The sequence below is a fragment of the Vanellus vanellus genome (assembly GCF_965231255.1).
Source record: "Vanellus vanellus genome assembly, contig: HAP1_SCAFFOLD_114, whole genome shotgun sequence".
In the NCBI taxonomy this organism is placed as follows: domain Eukaryota; kingdom Metazoa; phylum Chordata; class Aves; order Charadriiformes; family Charadriidae; genus Vanellus; species Vanellus vanellus.
In genome coordinates this window covers 13,766-33,005 of record NW_028127383.1, presented here as the reverse complement: position 1 = coordinate 33,005, position 19,240 = coordinate 13,766, and the positions used below count along the sequence as shown (strand labels likewise).

At 53.0% G+C, this 19,240-nt stretch overlaps 1 protein-coding gene across 1 annotated transcript; it reads right to left on the bottom strand.

The window, feature by feature from the left end:
* Positions 1-1,593: 1,593 nt before the first annotated feature.
* LOC309685310 (olfactory receptor 14A16-like) lies at positions 1,594-11,606 on the bottom strand (the record flags this gene model as incomplete). Its single annotated transcript, XM_082501096.1, has 2 exons — positions 1,594-2,187; positions 11,265-11,606. 2 exons carry the CDS (start codon positions 11,604-11,606, stop codon positions 1,594-1,596), a joined length of 936 nt encoding a protein of 311 aa, XP_082357222.1.
* Positions 11,607-19,240: the final 7,634 nt, after the last annotated feature.

Sequence of the window (19,240 nt, the reverse complement as noted above, 5' to 3'; positions counted from 1 at the left end):
TATGAACTACAAATTCATAGAATCATAGAATGATAAAATCATAGAATTGTCTAGGTTGGAAGAGACCCTTGGGATCATCGAGTCCAACCATCTACCCTACTCTACAAAGTTCTCCCCTACACCATATCCCCCAACACCATATCTAAACATCCCTTAAACACACCCAGGGATGGTGACTCAACCACCTCCCTGGGCAGTCTATTCCAATGCCCGACCTTGTGACCTTCATACCCTTGGGAAGGCAGGATTTCAAAAGTTTCAAGCAAAGTCTTAACTGTCAACAATGTTGAGTTTATTTTTTTTTTAACTAAGACAAAGCTAGACTTTCTTTTTTTTTAAATACATCCCCTGTGTCCCCCCTTCCACTCTTCCTCGCCCAGCAAGACTGCAACCTGCTGCCTCCTGTTCTGCGGGTCGTGAGCCATCCATTACAGAATGGCCTAGAACATGGCCCCTTCTTTCCCACTGAGATCCTCCTTCTGCAGGACGCGCTGGAGATGGTTGACAGAGAGCTCCAGAAACTCTCGATACCCTGGTCACCCTTTCCAAGTGATGGGGGATGAACGCGTGGGCTGCTTCTCGCAGGTCAGGACAGTAGTAATACTCGGTGAATCTCCAGTGGCCGACGCAGTTCTCCAAGCACAGCTGGGACTTTAAGAACTCGCAGCACAGTCTGACGATGCCCATGATGTTGAACTGGTCGGCCGCTATCAGCAAAAGTTCAACGTTGTTGGCCGTGACCGGTACTGTGCCGGTGTAGGCGTACTAGATAATGAGCTGCATCATTTCAGGTGAAGTGCCGGGGATTTTATAGACGACCTTCCCGGCATTGCTCCAGCGGGTGGAAAACAAAGCACTGAAAAAAGAAAAGCAGCGCTGGGGGAAAAGCATCTTTGATGCGTTAAACCTAGACCCCGTTATCCCCTGTGCCTCCTTCCCGGGGCACCAATTTGGGCACGCGCTGTAGCCATGCTGGGAGGCCGTGGGGTTTATTAATTCATGTGTTACGAGCCGGTTGTTTTAACAAGAAGTCACCGCCTCTGTTTTAGTTGTTGATGATTGATGCTTATACTAAGTCACGGACTTTTTCAACTTCCTGTAGAAGGTGGGGGGGCACAGACAAGACAAGCTCGCCAAAGGTATATTCCATCCCATAGATGTCATGCTCAGTATATAAATGGGAGTCAGCCTAGGGTCAGGGATCCATCATCGCTTCTCTGGACAGGCGGGGCAATTGATCATTGGGTGGTGACAGCAATTTGTGTTGCATCACTTTATTATCATCATCATCATCATCATCATCATCTTTTCTGTTATTATTCTATTAAACAATATTTATCTCAGCCCATGTCTTTTTTTCCTTTTTCTTCCTTTTCTCCCTATTCTACCTGGGACATCCCTTTTTATTTAAGAGCTGTTATTTGTCAGGCCACATGTGGCACGGAGTTGTGCAAGGGTCACACAGTAGGATCAAGATTCAAGACAAGTAGTATAAACCCAAAAAATACAAATAAGCGGGATTATCACAAGATAAAAAAGCAGGCTCGTGGCCTAAAATAAACTCTGGGCAATGTGCGGAGAAGGGGCGGCAGGTTATTGTCGGTGAAACAGTGTCCATTGGGCCAATTTCCATAGGGCATCCTTGAGCTCCTGGTTCCTCATGCTGTAGATGAGGGGGTTCACTGCTGGAGGCACCACCGAGTACAACACTGCCACCACCAGGTCCAGAGGTGGGGAGGAGATGGAGTGGGGCTTCAGGTGTGCAAACACGGCAGTGCTGACAAACAGGGAGACCACGGCCAGGTGAGGGAGGCACGTGGAAAAGGCTTTGTGCCGTCCCCGCTGTGAGGGGATCCTCAGCACAGCCCTAAAGATCTGCATGTAGGACACCACAATGAAAACAAAACACGCAAATACTAAACAGACACTAACTACAATAAGCCCAACTTCCCTGAGGTAGGAGTGTGAGCAGGAGAGCTTGAGGATGTGGGGGATTTCACAGAAGAACTGGTGCAGGGCATTGCCCTGGCAGAGGGGCAGTGAGAATGTATTGGCCGTGTGCAGGAGAGAATTGAGAAACCCACTGCCCCAGGCAGCTGCTGCCATGCGGACACAAGCTCTGCTGCCCAGGAGGGTCCCGTAGTGCAGGGGATGGCAGATGGCAACGTAGCGGTCATAGGCCATGACTGTGAGGAGAGAACACTCTGTTGACATAAAAAAGAGTACAAAAAAGAGCTGGACAGCACAGCCAAAGTAAGAGATATCCAGGGTGTTCCAGAGGGAATTGGCCATGGCTTTGGGGAGAGTGGTGGAGATGCAGCCCAGGTCTATGAGGGAGAGGTTGAGGAGGAAGACGTACATGGGGGTGTGGAGGTGGTTGTTGCAGGTCATGGCAGTGATGATGAGGCTGTTTCCCAGGAGGGCAGCCAGGTAGATGCCCAGGAAGATCCCGAAGGTCAAGAGCTGCAGCTCCCGTGTGTCTGCAAACTCCATGAGGAGGAAGTAGGTGATGGAGCTGCTGTTGGACATTTGCTGCCTCTGGGCAGGGGCACCTGTCCAAGGAGGGAAACAGAGTAAGTCAATGCAGACTTCTGTAAGAAAAATGAAAGCCATTTCCCGTAGGCTCTGTCTCTGTTGAATACACTCCCTTTTCATTTTCCAGGAGACCTTCCTCACCTCCATGGCTGGAGCTCTATTTGGCGTTGGCTGCCTGTGCCGTGAGGATCAGGGCGCTGCCCAGTGGCTGCCGAGGGGTCAGCCCTGCTCTGCAGCAGGGAGTACATAGGGAGGGTGGTGGCAGGAGCCAGTCCTGGTGTTCTGCTTTGGCTGAGGAAGCCACACCTAATGCAGATGGGCTTTTCAACATCTGAACTCTCACTGCTATGGAACAGGAAAAGCAGAAGGCAGTTGGAGAGGTTTGGGGTATTTTAAAGCTCCCCCATCTCACCTGGGCAGTGTTCTTGGATGTCAGAAACCCTCAGCATTTGTGCTGCACTCCAGGAGAACAGAGTGAGTGCTGTGAGACATGAGGATTGCCTGGGGCAGAGAGCAGAGTCAGGGGAGATGGTTTGTCCCTCCATCTTGCACCGTCATGAGATGAAGGGGGATTCCCCTCTTCTATTACGCAATCAGACAGTGCTGAGAGCAGAAGGATCCATCTCAGACCATGAAATGTCTCACCCTTTCTCAAGTCTCAGCAGCCCACCTCTAGCCAAGGACACCCACGGCTCATTTCACCCACCCAACAGCATTTCCTCAGTCACAGAATCTCTGTGTTTCTCTGTGGGGCTTTCCGGTAACACAAAGGTGCTATGGGACAGGTTGGCATCCTGGAGGGCAGCTCACAGCTTCCATGGACACCCAAAGGACTTACCCAATTTATGGGATCTCAGTGAGAGAAAATGGACTCCTTCCCCACTCCCACAGACTGCATTGCCCACAGCCCCACAGGTCAGAGGAAAGCTGGGACACTGGTTCCCATGGACACACCGGCAGGAGTGGAAGAAGATCAGTGTGGGACTCTGCAGCTGAAATTCCCATCCCCAAGTATGCTGACAGCAATAAAAAGGTAACTTTAAAGGAGACACATGAAGAAACCAGGAGACATCCCATGAGGGTCTGACTGGGCGAGGCACGGGGAGAGGCAGCCGGGCACTCAGGACAGCGTTACCCTCACCCTGCTGGGAACGCCACTGCCCAGAGACTGATCATGCAGGGCAGGTGCCCTCAGCCCCACCGCTGGGCAGCAGCAATGGGGCACGTGGCAGGAGGGATGCCCTTCGCCTCTCCTGCTGCTCTGCCGGGCACAGAGCTGACTCCCACCCCAGAGCCCATGGCCGTGAGGGCTGAGGGCTGTGCTGGGTGGCTCAGGGAAGGCATCTGCACTGCAGGGGTGGCTGGAGGTGCCCCTATCTCCCCTGCAGCAGGGCTTCCAGGAGCAGCTCCCTCCTTCCCTGCCCGTCTCCACTGCCTGGAGCTCTCCCTGCCAGCAGCTCTTTCCCTGCCCCCACGTCTCTTCTCTGCCAGTGCTCACAGACCCCATGGCAGCCCCCGTGTGCCCAGCTCTGCCCTGCAGCCTATGAGTGTGTGCAGGGGCTAAAGGGCAGGTGCCACAGACCCTTGTGAGACTGGAAAGGGGATGCTGGTGCTGTCTGTAGCCCCCAGAGCTGGAAACCAAAGACACAGACTCAGGAAAGCTCCTTATCTCTACATGAACCCTCCTTTGATCTTTCATTTGAAAGTCCTCTTGGACATGTGCCACTGCCCACCCAGCCAACCAAGAGAAGAAACAGCAAAAGAAATTTACCTTCATATTAAGGGAACTCCATCTTGAAAAGTCCCTCCAGGAATGACCAGAGGTCATCTGGAGGTGTAAAGAGCCCTGACCCACACAGCACCCTCTTCAAAGCAGAATGACCCTGCCCTGCCAGGGGTCGCTCCTTCCACCCACAGCTTCTCCCCACAGAAGCTACGTGGGAGCTCTCTGGGCAGGCGGAGAGCTGACCCTGGCAGGCGGCAGAGTCCCTGCCCGGCACAACGCCCCCGGGGTGCAGGGACCCTGCTGGCAAGGAAAGCCCTGCACACCCCTGCCTGCACACCCACCTTCACAGCCCTTCAACCATTCCTGGGAGAAGGCAGCTGTCATGCCCTGATCCTCTGATGGTGAAGCAGGGAAGCCCCAATCTAGAGAATATCCTCTTCTTCCACAGCAGAGAAGTTGTGAGCGTCCTCCTGAAAGATCCCACGGGCTGTGGGCGGTGCAGCTTTTGGAGATCTCTCCAGCTACTGCAGCTGCTCTGCTTTGGGAAGACTTCTCCCCCCATTCGCCCTCAGCATCCTCCCTCTCCAGACTGCCTTCAGTCTCTCTCTGCCTCCCTGCTCTGCCCTCGCTTCCTGCAGGCAGTGCCCTCAGCCCTGCTGCGCTGTGCAGAGGAGCTGCTCCTGGGCAGAGCTGTCTCTCTGCAGCGCTGCCCGCTTGCCAGGAGCTCCCTCCGGCCCAGCAGCCCGGCCCAGCTCAGCAGCAGAGGACCAGCTGTGGCTTTCTCTGCCTCCTCCCCACACTGCCCCAATCCCTCGAGGTGTCCCTGCGCCTCCAGGGCTGACAGCTCCTCCAAGGCAGCGGGGTCTCTCCTGGGGAGCAGAGTTTGAAGCACAATGAAGTCATCACCGACTGTCCCTCTCTGAACCCTGGACGGATCGATCCCTGTGGTGGGAAGGAATCTCTGCTCTGCCAGGGTGTGTGGACCTACAGGAGGCATCAATGTTCAGTGTTCCTCAGCAGTATTCTTGAGGCCGGAGGGACATTCAGCTTCTCCAGTGCACCCAACAGACCCACCAGAGGGGGGATTCCTCTTGCCTCAGCTCAGCTGCCCTAAATCGGTGTGAGCTCCTTCTCTGAGGTGCCCTGTGAGTAACGGAGACAGAGGCCAGGAGGGAGCTTTTCCAATGCAAACACTGGGTGACATCTGAGGTGCCAGAGGTGGTTCAGGACACGTGCAGGGAACTGCAAGCTCTAATGGAGCAATTGTGAGAGGCAGGGCAGCATCTGGGGGCATTGTCCTGGATATTGGTGGGAAATCCCTTTGGCCAACAGAAAACATAGAAGATCACAGAATCACAGGATCACAGAATGGTAGGTGTTGGAAGGAACCCTCGCAGATCGTCTAGTGCAACCCCCCTGCCAAAGTAGGGTCACCTTCAGCAGGCTGGACAGGAATGAAGCCAGGCGGCTTTTGAATATCTCCACAGAAGGACACTCCTTAGCCTTTCTGAACAGCCTGTTCCAGTGCTTTGGTGCCTTCAAAGTAAATGCATTTTTCCTTGTGTTCAGATGGAATTTCCTGTGTTCCAGTTTGTGCCCATTTCCCCTTGTTCTGTTGCTGGGCAACACAGAAAAGAGTCTGGCTCCATGTTCTTGACACCCGTCTTTTAGATATTGATAAGCATTGAGGAGATCCCCTCTCAGCCTTCTCTTCTCCATGCTCAACAGACGCAGCTCTCTCAGCTGTTTCTCATAAGACAGGTGCTCCAGTCCCCTGAACATCTTTGTAGCCCTCTACTGGACTCTCTCCAGTAGTTCCCTGTGTTTCTTGCACTGGTGTACCTAGAACTGGCCACACTACTCCAGATTCGGCCTCAGCAGGGCAGAGTAGAGGGGAAGGATGACCCCCCTTCACCTGCTGGCCATGCTCTTTTGTAATTCACCCCAGGAGACCATAGGCCTTCTTGGCCAACAGGGCACATTGCTGGCTTATGGTCAACTTATTGTCCACCAGGACTCCCAGGTCCCTCTCGGCAAAGCTGCTTTGCAGGAGGTGAACCCTCAACCTTTACTGGTGCATGGGGTTTTTCCTCCCCAGGTGCAGGACCCTACACTTGCCCTGGTTGAACTTCATTATGTTCCTCTCCACCCAACTCTCCAGCCTTTCCAGGTCTCACTGATCGGCCTGCCATTTCCTGGGTCCTCCTTCTTGCCCTTTTTGAAGACTGGCGTGACTTTGGCTTTCCTCCAGTCCTCAGGCACCTCTCCTGTCCCCCTGACCTTTCAAAGATGATGGAGAGCGCCTTTGTAATAACATCTGCCAGGTCCCTCAACACTCCTGGGAGTGACCCATCAGGGCGGTGGGTGTCAAGTTTGCCTAAATGATCTCTAACCTGATCTTCCTCGACCAAGGGAAAGTCTTCATTTTCTCAGATTCTTTCTCTTCTCTCCTGGGTCTGGGATTGCTGAGGGCCGGCCTTACCAGTAAAGACTGAAGCAAAGAAGGTATCAGTAATTCTGCCTTCTCTGCATCTTCCGTCACCAGGGCACCCACCTCATTCAGTAGCAGGCCCACATTTTCCCTGGTCTGCCTTTTACTACTGATGCACTTGGAGAAGCCCTTCTTATTGTCCTTGACATCCCTGGCCACGTTTAATTCCAAGTGCGCTTCAGCCTTCCCCGTTGCATCCCTACGTACTCTCGCAATGTTTATATACTCCTCCTCTCCCTGAAAAAAGTGCCTCCCCAGCTCTCCTGTAGGCCCCCTTTAGGTCCTGGAAGGGTCTATAACGTCTCCTTGAAGCCTTTTCTTATGCAGGCTGAACAACCCCAACTCTTTCAGCCTGTCTTCAGAGGAGAAGCGCTCCAGCCCTCTAATCATCTTTGTGACCCTCCTCTGGACTCACTCCAACAGGTCCGTGTCCTTTTTCTGTTGGAGGCTCCAGAGCTGGATGCAGTACTCCAGGTGGAGTCTCACAAGAGTAGAGTAGAGGGGAAGAATCACCTCCCTCAACCTGCTGGCCATGCTGCTTTTAATGAAGCTCAGGATGTGGTTGGCATTCTGGGATGCAGGCACACATTTCTGGCTCATGTTGGGCTTATCCACCAACACCTCCAAGTCCTTCTCCTCAGGGCTTCTCTCTATCCATTCTGCACCCAACCTGTATTTGTCCTTTGGTTGATTTCCTCTTGCAACTCTAAACTTCAAACAGTTTTGGTGTTGTTATTCTCTTTGCTTGGTTTTGTCTTGTTTTAATAAGTGATTTCTCAGCGATTTTGTGTGCTGCCTTTGTTTGCAAAGGCAAGTGATCATAAAATTGGGGTGGGATGCAGTGGCAGGGACACGGGAGTGATATGCCAGTGTAGGTGCCTGGGACCCTCTGCCCAGGCTCCAGCTGCAGCTTCCCAGGGGCTCTGGTCTCCAGCAGCTCCTCTGGGACAGCGGCCAGGCCCAGGCAGGTGCTTCAGAGACACAGGGCCCTCTGGAGGCACCACTGGGTACTGATGGTCAGACAGCAGAGCGCTGCCTGGAAGCCTGAGAAATATTAACATGCATATGAGCATGACCTCATCACCTTAACAAGCGAATACTTGTAATAAATATCAGTGTTTTCCCATACGATCAAATGAGTTTATTTTATAGGAAGAGGAGAGCTATTGATCTTCCCCTGTACTTGCATTGTCAGGACTCCCTCTCTCAGGCTCCGCATTTAATCTTCCTCATCTTTCACATATTTCCCAACTAAACTGACCATGTCTGAAGGCACCTTTCCAGCAGTGCATCTGCACAGAAGCACTTGCGATTGCTCTCTACATTTCCCTTCCCCTTCCTCTTTCACCATTCAGACACCTCTCAACAATCCAGTTGTGGCTTTGAGCTTCAGGCACTTAAAAGCTGGCCTATCTTTCAGTAGTCTAATTCTGTTATTAGCAAACTCTTTAATTGTGCTTATTTTGTAATTTCCCATCTGTCTGAAACATGTATTGCATGTCTTCATCTGTGGAAATATCCAAACCCACCTAGACAAGCCCTGAAAAAGCTGATCTAGCTGAGCCTGTCTCAGCTGGAGGGCTGGACTAGGTGATATCAAGAAGTCCCTTCCAAACTCCATATTTCTGTGATTTTGTGAGTATAAAGGAGAGAAGTAAGACTGAAGGAAATTAACAACACGTAGCCTGTACCAGAAATAGGGTGAGATCCTGTGGAGAGGACCCATGCCGGGAAGGGTAAAAGTGTAAGGAGGAAGGCGATGCAGAGGTTCTGTGCTGACCATAACCCCCCATTCACCACCCCCACGCCCCACATGTCTCAGAGTCAGGGTGGGTAGAAGAATTGGGAATGATGGAGTAATCTGAGCCTGGGAAAAAGGAGTGGGGAAGGAGAATGGTCTTTAATATTTTTATTATATTATATTTTATCACTACCAACATCTATTTTAATTGGCAATGAATTAAACTGATCATCCCCAAGTCAACTCTTTGCCCCTGACAGTAATTCGTAAGTCATCTCCTTGTCTTTATCTTGACTCGTGAGCTATTGCATCTTATTTTCTCCTTTTCTCCTTTTGAGTCTGGGGTGTGAAGGAGCAGCTGGGTGGGTGTCTGGCAGCTGGTCAAGGCTGACCCACGACAGGACCACCACATCAGGATGGCTGTGTCCAATCTGGGGCTCCCCAGCACAAGAAAGACCCTGACAGGCGGGAGCAAGTCCTGCAAAGGCCAGAAAGATGGGCGAGGCCTGGAGCACATTATATACAAGGAAAGGCTGAGAGAAATGTTTTGTTTGTTGTTTTATCTTTCCAGAAATCTCTCAGAGCCATACACTGGAGCACAGACCCAGGCAACTTGGAGGGGTCTACAACAATGTAGATTTGCAATATCTCTCGAGACAAGGCCATGAGCACCTGATGGAGCCAGAGCTGTCTCACAACAGGCTTGGCTGAGGGACCAGCAGTGGCAAGAGCTTCTGGGATTTGGTGTGTAATGAGTGTCAGTAGGAAACTGGTTTCCTTTTTATTAATAATTGCAGTGTATTTGGGTATCACGAAGCTGCAAAGGATGGGGATGACCATGAAGCAAAGGTCCCTCCTCAGAGCTGGGCTGTACGGCCAGAGATGGAAAGCCCGGTGTGTGGAGTGGTCAGAAAGAATGCCTCTCGTGCAGCTTCCCCGGGGTGTCCAGGGAACATGGCGTAGACCGGGCCCCTCTCTTCTGCACCTTTGCTGACTTGTTTGCCTCACCGTGTCACCTGGCTCTGCCCTGTGGGCACCCTATTAGGTGCCCTCCCCCTGCACACCCAACCGCTGAGCTCTACACGGGTGTTTTCATCTCCCAGACACTTTCCTGCCCAGACCAGCCCAGGAGAGAAGTCCAGCCTGGGCCGGCCCTACAGAAATCCCCACCACAGGGTGCTGCAGAGCTCTGGGCGCTCACCCCGCAGCCACAGCCCCTCTGAAGAGCACAGCAGGTCCCGGGGAGCAGAGAGAGGTGGTCTCAGCCTTCCTCATCAGCCCCAGGGCTGAGGGCCAGCCATAGCATGAGGAGACAGAGGCCAGTGTCTCCCACTGTCCCCTGCATTTGTCTCCAAGAGACCCTTATCACCAACTGCTGGCAGCCCCGCTGAGCCAGCCCCTCTCCCCACCACAAGACTCCTGACCCAGGGGCTCCTCAGGCTTCTCCTGCGGCCCCAGCAACAGTGCAAACTGCCCTGAGCTGCTGCGTACAGAAACAGGTCTCTTTTTTCATTTACCTCCCCTGTGGAAGCATGGAGTTGCTCCTTTGCTCGTGTCCAGGGGTGTCCCTGTCCCCAGAGACCCTTTTCCTGGGGGACTGCGTCCATGTTGGCCTGGCTGGCCACTCCAGCTCCATCCCCATGGTCCCCACAAGACCCTGAGCTGGCAGTGCTCTTCTGCAGGGTGAGTGGGCTGCGGTGCCCAAAAGCCACAAGGAGACAGTCCCAGGCAGGTCCCTGTTGGTCATTCATCGTTACCATTGGAACTGGGCGCCCACACGTAAAGGCTCAGGACAGACCCATTCCCCAACACATCAGCCTGTGCCATCCACCCCTGAGGCCATGATGAACCCCAGCTCAGCAGCATGGTCTCATGGCTGCAGTCTCTTCAGCATATTCCTGACCTCAGCTTTGGAAGAAGAGCTCAAACTCCAGACACTGGGACTGAGAAAATCTACTTTTATTAGAAAGCTGTGGCATGGGAGAAAAACTCTACCATCATGAAAGACACACGTATAAGGCCTTTCAGTCAGACTGGTCAGGCTGGGTTCATGCCTCTGGAGAGGTGGAGTGGATGTAGACACTCCTGGGCAAACAGGACTATCACAGGTAAAATGCCCAAAGCACAGGAGGTTGCTGATAGGAATTCAAAATCACTTTTGAAGAGACATGGGCTGCTTATCACTGCTGAAAGACAAGTGATTGAAGAAGTTTCTTCAGTGCGTCATTGAGCTCCTGGTTCCTCATGCCGTAGATGAGGGGGTTCACTGCTGGAGGCACCACGGAATAGAGGAATGCCACCACTAGGTGCAGGGATGGGGAAGAGATGGAGGGGGGCTTCAGGTAGGCAAATGTGGCAGTGCTGATAAATATGGAGACCACAGCCAGGTGAGGGAGACACGTGGAAAAGGCTTTGTGCCGTCCCTGCTCCGAGGGCATCCTCAGCACCGCCCTGAAGATTTGCATGTAGGACACCACAATGAAAACAAAACAGACTGAAGATAATGAAAAACCAAACACAAGCAGCCCAGCGTTCCGGAGGTTGGAATGTGAGCAGGAGAGCTTGAGGATGTGGGGGATTTCACAGAAGAACTGGTGCAGGGCATTGCCCTGGCAGAGGGGCAGTGAAAATGTATTGGCCGTGTGCAGGAGAGAATAGAGAAACCCACTGCCCCAGGCAGCTGCTGCCATGCGGACACAAGCTCTGCTGCCCAGGAGGGTCCCGTAGTGCAGGGGTTGGCAGATGGCAACGTAGCGGTCATAGGCCATGACGGTGAGAAGGCAATACTCCCCTACAATCAAGAAGACAAAGAAAAAGAGCTGGACAACACATCCCCAGTAGGAGATGGCCCTGGTGTCCCAGAGGGAATTGGCCATGGCTTTGGGGAGAGTGGTGGAGATGCAGCCCAGGTCAAGAACAGAGAGGTTGAGGAGGAAGAAGTACATGGGGGTGTGGAGGCGGTGGTCGCAGGTGATGGCGGTGATGATGAGGCCATTTCCCAGGAGGGCAGCCAGGTAGATGCCCAGGAAGAGCCCGAAGGTCAAGAGCTGCAGCTCCCGTGTGTCTGCGAATGCCAGGAGGAGGAAGTGGGTGATGGAGCTTCTGTTGGACATTTGCTGCCTCTGGGCATGTGGTCCTGTCCTTAGAGGAAGGGGCAATGAAGAGTTAGGGGAGATTTTTTTGATGAAAATCAAAGCCTTTCCCCTTAGACCCTTGACGGCTATACACAAACCCCATTCCTTTTCCAGGTGACCTTCCTTCATCACTGGTCCTGAAGCTCTGGTTGGTGCTGGTTGAGTGTGCTGTGAGGAGCAGGGCCTCTGCCTGTTGGCTGCTGAGGAGTCAGCCCTGCCCTGCAGCAGTGGGTGTGTGGGCATGGTGGGGGCAGGAGCCAGTCCTGGCTCTTGACTTAGAGGAACCTACTTCTAACGCAGAAGGGCTTTTCAGTGTCTGCACTCCCAGTGCTAAGGAACCAGGATGGTAGAATGGATGTTGCAAGGTTTGGGTATTTTACTTCTTCCCTCATCGCACATGGGGCAGAAAGCCCCAGCATTTTTGCTGTGCTCAGGGAGAACAGAGCGAGTCCTGTGAGGCAAGAGGATTGCCTCTGGCTCAGTGCAGGGTGAGAGGAGCGTGTCTGCCTCTCCATCTTGTTCCTAGAGCCTTGGGCTTCCACCTTTCTCACATGGAGGTTGATCACACTCCCACCTTACCCTGGAAGTCAACCAGACACTGGTGTCACCAGTGGTGACACTGGTCACTGCAGACCGCTAAATGTCTCACCCTTTCTCAAGGTCTCAGCCCCCCACTTCTAGACAAGGACACACATGGATCATCTCACCAACCCAACAGCATTTCCTCCATCATAACATCTCAGTGCTTCTATCTGGGGCTTTCAGATAAAACAGAAGTGCTCTGAGGACAGGTTTGCATCCTGAGGGAAGGTCACAGCTTGGAAGGACACCTCAGGGAGGAAGCCTGTTGTCCTTATGATGATATTTCATTAAGTAAGACCCGGCTCATATCCCAGCCCTACAGACTGCATTGACCACATCTCCACGTGTGCCAGGAAATCTGGGACTTGTTCCCATAGACACAGCTGAGTGAAAGGACACACAAGATTAGTGTGTGTCTGCAGCAGAAACTCCACCTCCCCAGAGAGCCTGACAGCCAGAACAAGATAACAATAGCAATAGCACAGACCCGTAGAGGAAGAAGGAAGAGTAGAGGAAGAAGGAAAATCACAGTGAGCTTAGAGAAGCCATGGGAGAGGCAGCCGGGCACTCAGGATAGCCTTACCCTTACCCAGCCGGGCATGTCACCTCCCGGACACCAGCACTGCCCGGCAGTCGCTCTCAGCCCCTGTGCTCTGCAGAGGGCAATTGGCACATGGCTGGAGAGCTGCACCGCGCTCTGCTGGAGCTCTGGCTGCAGAGGAGGTGTTTCACGCCTTGGACCCCACAGCTCTGAGAGCAGAGGCTTTGCTGGATGGGAGAGGAGGCAAGGGGGCTTGCTCAGAGGAAGGGGTCTGCACTGGAGGGGATCACATGGAGATTTCTGAATTCTCCCTCCCACCACCTTTCTGGTTTTAGTTTCCTCTCATTCCCTGATCATATCCCTGCTGCCTGGAGATTTTCCTCCTGGAAGGTGTTTCCCTGTCCCATGCCTTTTCCCTGTGAGTGGTCACAAATCCCATCCCAAACTCTGTGCGCTCACCTGGGCTGGACAGAAACCTGCCTGTTTGCATGTTCCTCTTTGCAGGTGGAAAAGGGCAGGTCAGGACAACCCTGACAGGTCCAGCAGAGGGGATGTTGGTGCTGTCCATAGGCAGAGGAGTGGCTGAAGGCACCTTAGGAGGCTTGTGGCAGATCTACTGACCTCTCAGAGTTGAATTTCAGGAGTCTCAGTGACTTGTTAAAACTTGAAAGCTCCTTTTCCAGGTACACTTTTCTCTTCCCCCATCCCCTTCCCAGAATAGGAAACTGAAAAGACAGACTCAGGAAAGCTCCTTATCTTCATAGTGATTCCTGCTTTGATCTTCTTTTTGAGACAAACCCTTGGAAATATCCTGGGGGTGACTTGCATCTTTGAGCAGCCCTGACCTGTGAGCAGCAACCCTCAAAAGCAGGAGGACCCTACCCTGCTGGGGGATGCTCCTTCCACCCACAGCTTCTCCCCACAGAAGCGCCGTGGGGAGCTCCCCAGGAAGGCGGAGAGCTGACCCTGGCAGGCGGCAGAGTCCCTGCCCCGGCACACAGCCCCCGGGGTGCAGGGACACTGCTGGCAAGGACAGCCCTGGGATACCACACAAGCACATCCACCTTTACACTCCTGCAGACATTAGGAGAAGGCAGTCATCGTGTTCTTATCCCTCTGACGGTGCAGTGAAATGTCGCTGACCTGCAGCACATCCTCCTCTACAACAGAGAAACTGTCAGAGTTGTCCTTACTGATGCCACAAGCTGTGGGATGTGCCAGTTTTAGGAGATCCTTGCAGGAACTGGAGCTGCATTGCCCTGCAGCCAGAGATGTACTGTGTCAAAGTCTGTGAAGATTTCTCCCTCAGTGAGCTCTCAGCGTCCTCCTGCTCCCAGTTGCCTTTAAGTTCCCTCTGCCTCGCTCCTCTCCTCTCGCTGCCTGCAGGCAGCGCCCCCAGCCCTGCTCCTGGGCAGAGCTGTCTCTCTGCAGCACTGCCCACTTGCCAGGAGCTCCCTCCGTCCCAGCAGCCCGGCCCAGCTCAGCAGCAGAGGACCAGCCCACGGTGGCACTCTCTCTGTCCCCTCTGGGCTCCCTGGAGGTGTCCCTGGGGCTCCAGGGGAACCTGATGGGAAACAGCCTGAAGGAGTCCCTGATGTCACCACCCTCAGCTGGGCAGAAGTACTTCTTTCCTGCACTGTCATTTCTCCTATTAGGAAAGGATTTTTGCATTTGAGAATCACCTTTCCTGGTCCCATCATTTGACGGGACACCCAGTCTGTTACTGGGAGGGATCTCCTTTACCTCTGCTGAGGAAAGGGATGCACATGAGTCAATAGGCGCATCTCATTTGTCCGTTTGTAGTCCTGGGGCCAGAAGGGCGCTCAGCTCCCTCCCACGCACAGCACAAACCCACAGGAGGTGGGATTCCTCTTGCCTCAGGTCTTCAGGTGTGCACAAAATCAACAGCTACACGTGAGCTCCTTGCCTCAGCTCCCTTGCCGGTTAATGGAGGTGGAGGGCAGGGTTGGGCTGTTCAGACACAACGCCTGGTGACATTTAAGGTGTCGGGGGTGGACGAAGATATGTGCAGGCAACTGCAAGCCCTACTGGAGCAGTTCATAGCGACAGGGCAACTTCTCTTAAAGGCTGCTGGGAATTTCCTTTGGCCAGCTGGAAGGAGAGCTGATGCCCAAATTATGGCCACTGAACATGTCCCCACTCGTTATTTTCAGGGCAGCTTTTAGAGTTATTCGTTTGAACAACTGGAGTCATGTGCCACAGGGAGAGCTCTGGCTCTCTGTCTCTCTCTCCATCAGCTGTGTTCACCAGGTCTCCACTCACTAGATTGGCAGTTGCCTCATGCTCATCTCCACGTTGCCTGTCAAAACTAAATGCTCAATTTAATTTTTAAATGGAGGCCCACAGAGCTACTTGAGATGCCAACTCTGGCAGGGACAGCACAGAACCAAGAGGAGAGCAATTCCCATTCAGGGTGGGTGTGCGACAGACACCCCAGATGGCATTGCAAGGAATGAGATTTGGAGCCTGCGTGCCATTGACTGATACCTTCAGTCAGAGGCATCCTTGTCAGACGCCATAGTGGGGCAAGGTCTGTCCCTTCTCTACCCAACAGCTGTGGGCATTGCATGGACACAAAGCACATCACACCGGGGTCTTTGCTCACACCAATGATGACAGAGCCGAGGAACACACAAATCATTTACATGGTGTGCCTGGAGGCGACTTGTTTTCAAAGAAAGTATCCTCCAAGCACGGGAATGGTTCATGCCAAAACTCAATTGAAACTGAAAGGCGACTCAAAGGCAACAAGATAAGCTGTTTCTACTTCAGGAACAGCTAAAGAAGAATCAGAAATATTGTGGGACAACAGTTCAATTTAGTAAGAGTAGGTGCAGGTAGATCGAGATATTTGACATCCTCTTTGCCTCAGTTACCGCCAGCAAGGTCTCCCAGGCCTTTGTGCTTGGAGGCAGGTCTCTGGAGGAGAACAACCAGCGGTAGATGAGGATCAGGCCAGGGGTTGCCTGAGAAACTGCACCCTTACCAGTCCATGGGACTGGAGGGTTTGCATCCAAAGGTTCTGAGAGAGTGTGAGCCTTACAAGAAACCAACCCTGCTCGATGTACAATGGTTCTTCTGGTCAGGAGGAGGGCTTAGGCTTTCCTGTGAGGAGTCTGTGCTCCACCCTTGTGCCACAGCTGAGCTGCTGCAGCCAAAACGTGCCCAGCCAGGAGGAGGTGGATGGCAGGCAGGAGGAGCTGGAGCCCTGCGGCTTGTCATACCACTGTGACGGGTTCTGACTCAACGAGATGTGGTGGGACAGCTTGCTCACGTGGGGCTCTGCAGGGGAGGAATACAGGCCCTGATGGAGAGACTGGCAGAGAGGATGAGTACAGGGGATGTCCCCTGTGTTGAGGGGATGCCCTCTGTGATCCCCTCCCGTGGAGGAGGACAACCAGCAGTGGTTGGGGATCACCTCAGGGGTTACTTGAGCAAACTCAACCACCATTACAGAAATAGAGCTGTGTCATTTGACCAGATCCCTGACCACAAGTATTGATATGCCATGACCCCAGAGATTCCACTTTTCGGTCCAGAAGAGTGTGATGCCCCTTGAGGTGTCCTGGAATATCTCCTGCCCCATGTAGTGTTTTAGGCTGTGATGAGAATCAAAACACCACCTTTGAGTGGAATAATTTCACCTTCAATGCTGATATGAAGGGCAGATGGAGGGATTTCAGCCCTTCCAGGCACTCTGCTGAAGGGATAGGTCTGCAGAGATCCAAAATGAATATAATGGTGGTGTACTGGGCTCCATCACAAAAATTTGGCCTGCTTTGTGCTTTCCACCAGTTGGGGATCTGTCCCTTGACATTGCTTGGTAAAACAATCAACTCCTCTCACATTTGAAATATGGAGGAAAGAGAGACCACCAAAATAAATTAGGGGCAACATCGGTGCAGAGGTCTTACCATGAAATAATAAGAACGAGTTTGCAATGAGAGAAAAAGGCTGTTCTAAAAACTTCGTGCCTGAATCTAAATGCTCTTAAGTTACAGCGGTCTTATGAAGTAAGAATGAAGGACAAGAATAAAATGAATGATATTTAATTTGTCGTCATCAAGATGGAAGAGAAATTTTAGCGCACAGAACTGTTACAGCACTGAGTGGAAAGGGAAACACGTCTGCTGAGCCCCGACCCGGCAGCTCGCTCACTCTCCTCTCCTGAGGGATGGGGAGAGAACTGGAAGGGTAAAGTGAGAAAAACATGCATCAAGATGAGAACACTTGAACGGGTAAAGCAAACACCGTGCCCGCAAGAACAGGAAAGTAGGGAATTCATTCACTGCTTCCCATCGGCGGGCAGATATGGTGCCATCTCCAGGAAAGCGGGGCTTCGTCATGTGTAATGGTGACTTGGCAAGACAAATCCCATCCCTCTGAAGGTTATCCCTTTCCTCCTTCTTGGCCCAGCTTTTATTGCTGAGCACGATGCCCTGTGGTACGGAAAATCCCTTTGGTCAGTTGGGCTAAGCTGTCCCAGCTGTGTCTCCTCCCAGCTTCTTGTGCACCCCCAGCCTACTCACTGGTGGGGTGGGGTGGGGTGAGGTGCAAAAAAAGCCTCGGGGCAGTGCAAGCACTGCTCAGCAATGACAAAAACATCGAGGCATTATCAACACACAAGTTACTAGGAATATAATTAACACTGCCCCAACTGAAACCGGTACTGCAGGACACCAGGAGAGACCATGGTGATCTGGAACGGGGTTTGGCCAGACCAGCACTGACCAGCCACCTCCTCACAGGCAGCTGGGCCCTTGAGCTCCCCTCCTCCCCACTCTTCCACAGGCTTCTTCTTCCACAATCCCCCTTCATCCCTCCCTTTCTCTGCCCCATTCTCCCCCCGATTCATAACCCTCACCAATTAGGTCTCAGGTTTTCTCCATTTCTACTCAAATTTGAGTTTGGATACCAGTGCCTACATCCTCTGGGATGTCAAGGGCATCTCTGATGGCTTCCCCAGGCACTGATGGCCTTGCAGGAATTGACTGCCCAGAAGGTACCAGTGCTGCCCATTGTGTGGCTACTTCTCATGTCTGCAGCCACCTGTGAGACCCAACCAGCACACACAGAGCTGCCCCTACTGCTGGTCCCTTCTCCCATTCTTCTCCTCCACATCCCGCAGTTTCTTATGCCACGTTCCATAGGTTCCCACAGCAGGAACAGGTGGCTTCAGCCCAGGGCAGGGCATCACCAGGGGCCCGCTTATCTCTCTGGAGCCTTCCCATCTGGTGGTCTTGATGGCCTCATGGTGCCTGCCTGCTCCTGGCTAACCACACTGCTGTCATGAGGTGACCTCACAAGCAACAGCCCAACCACGTTGCCTTTGCCTAGCTCGACCCCTCTCCACTGCTTGAGCTTTCATGTGTGTCGCGTTGGGTTTTGTGATGCACTTGATGATGTCACAGTATCTCCTACTGACAGACAAGATGGATCCGTGTTGGGATGGGAAGGATGAGTGCAGCCATGGCTGCAATGACCATGAGAAGGTGGACAAGGAGGACAAAGAGCAGAATCACCAGGCAGGACTGCAGGAGATGTGACTTCAATCAGCTGAGGATGTGCCTGGACTGTCCTGGAGGCCAAAGGGGCTGTGAGTCCTTCCTGCATCTTCAGGGATGACATCCTCAAAGCCCAGGAAGAAGCCACTCTGATGCGCAGGGAGTCAAGAAGAGCCTGGCAAGAGGTGGATGACTCCCCTGACGTAGGAGGTCAAAGCCCCCAAGGAAGCGCAGGGAGGCTGGAGGGGGAACAGGCTGCCCAGGAGGCAGAGAGACACCTGACCTGTGGGTGCAGGGGTGGAGCCAGCAAAGCCAAAGCTCAGCGGTGGCTGGAACTGGCCATGCATGGGGAGGGCACCCAGAAGGACTTCTCTAACTGTGTTGGCAGCACAAGGAAGAGAGCTGAGGGAACCCTGGTCCCAGTGCCTGGTGGGGCAGGGGACAGAGAGACAAAGACAGTGTCTGGACTTCTCTGGAAGTGCGGGATACTGAGAAGGCTTTTGGTGTCCAGGAGTTGGAGAAGGCTGGCCAGTGTCCTTGTGAGACCTCTCTCAAACACCTTGGAAAGGCCAGAGCCATCAGGGAGTCTCCTGGGGACTTGGGAAAGGCCAACGTGGAACCAGTCTTCCAAAAGGGCAGGAAGGGGGATTGGGAGAACGACTGACTGGTCAGCCTCACCAGGGCAGGGGACATGGCAAGTCCTCCTGCAGCCATCTCCAGCCATGTGAAGGAATAGAAAGGGAGTGCAGAACAGATGTGGAAGGGAAAGGAAGGGGATGTTGTGTACCCAGACTCCAGCCAGGCCTTCGACGTGGTCTCCTGTAGTCTCCTTATAGCCAGCTTGTTGACAGCTGGGCTGATGGCCTGCTTTGAAGTAAAACAGAAGCAATTATTTTCAGATTCTACTTTTCAGCTAAGCCTCTTCTACCTGATTGCCCTCTCTGAATTTAGCGGCATATTCTTCA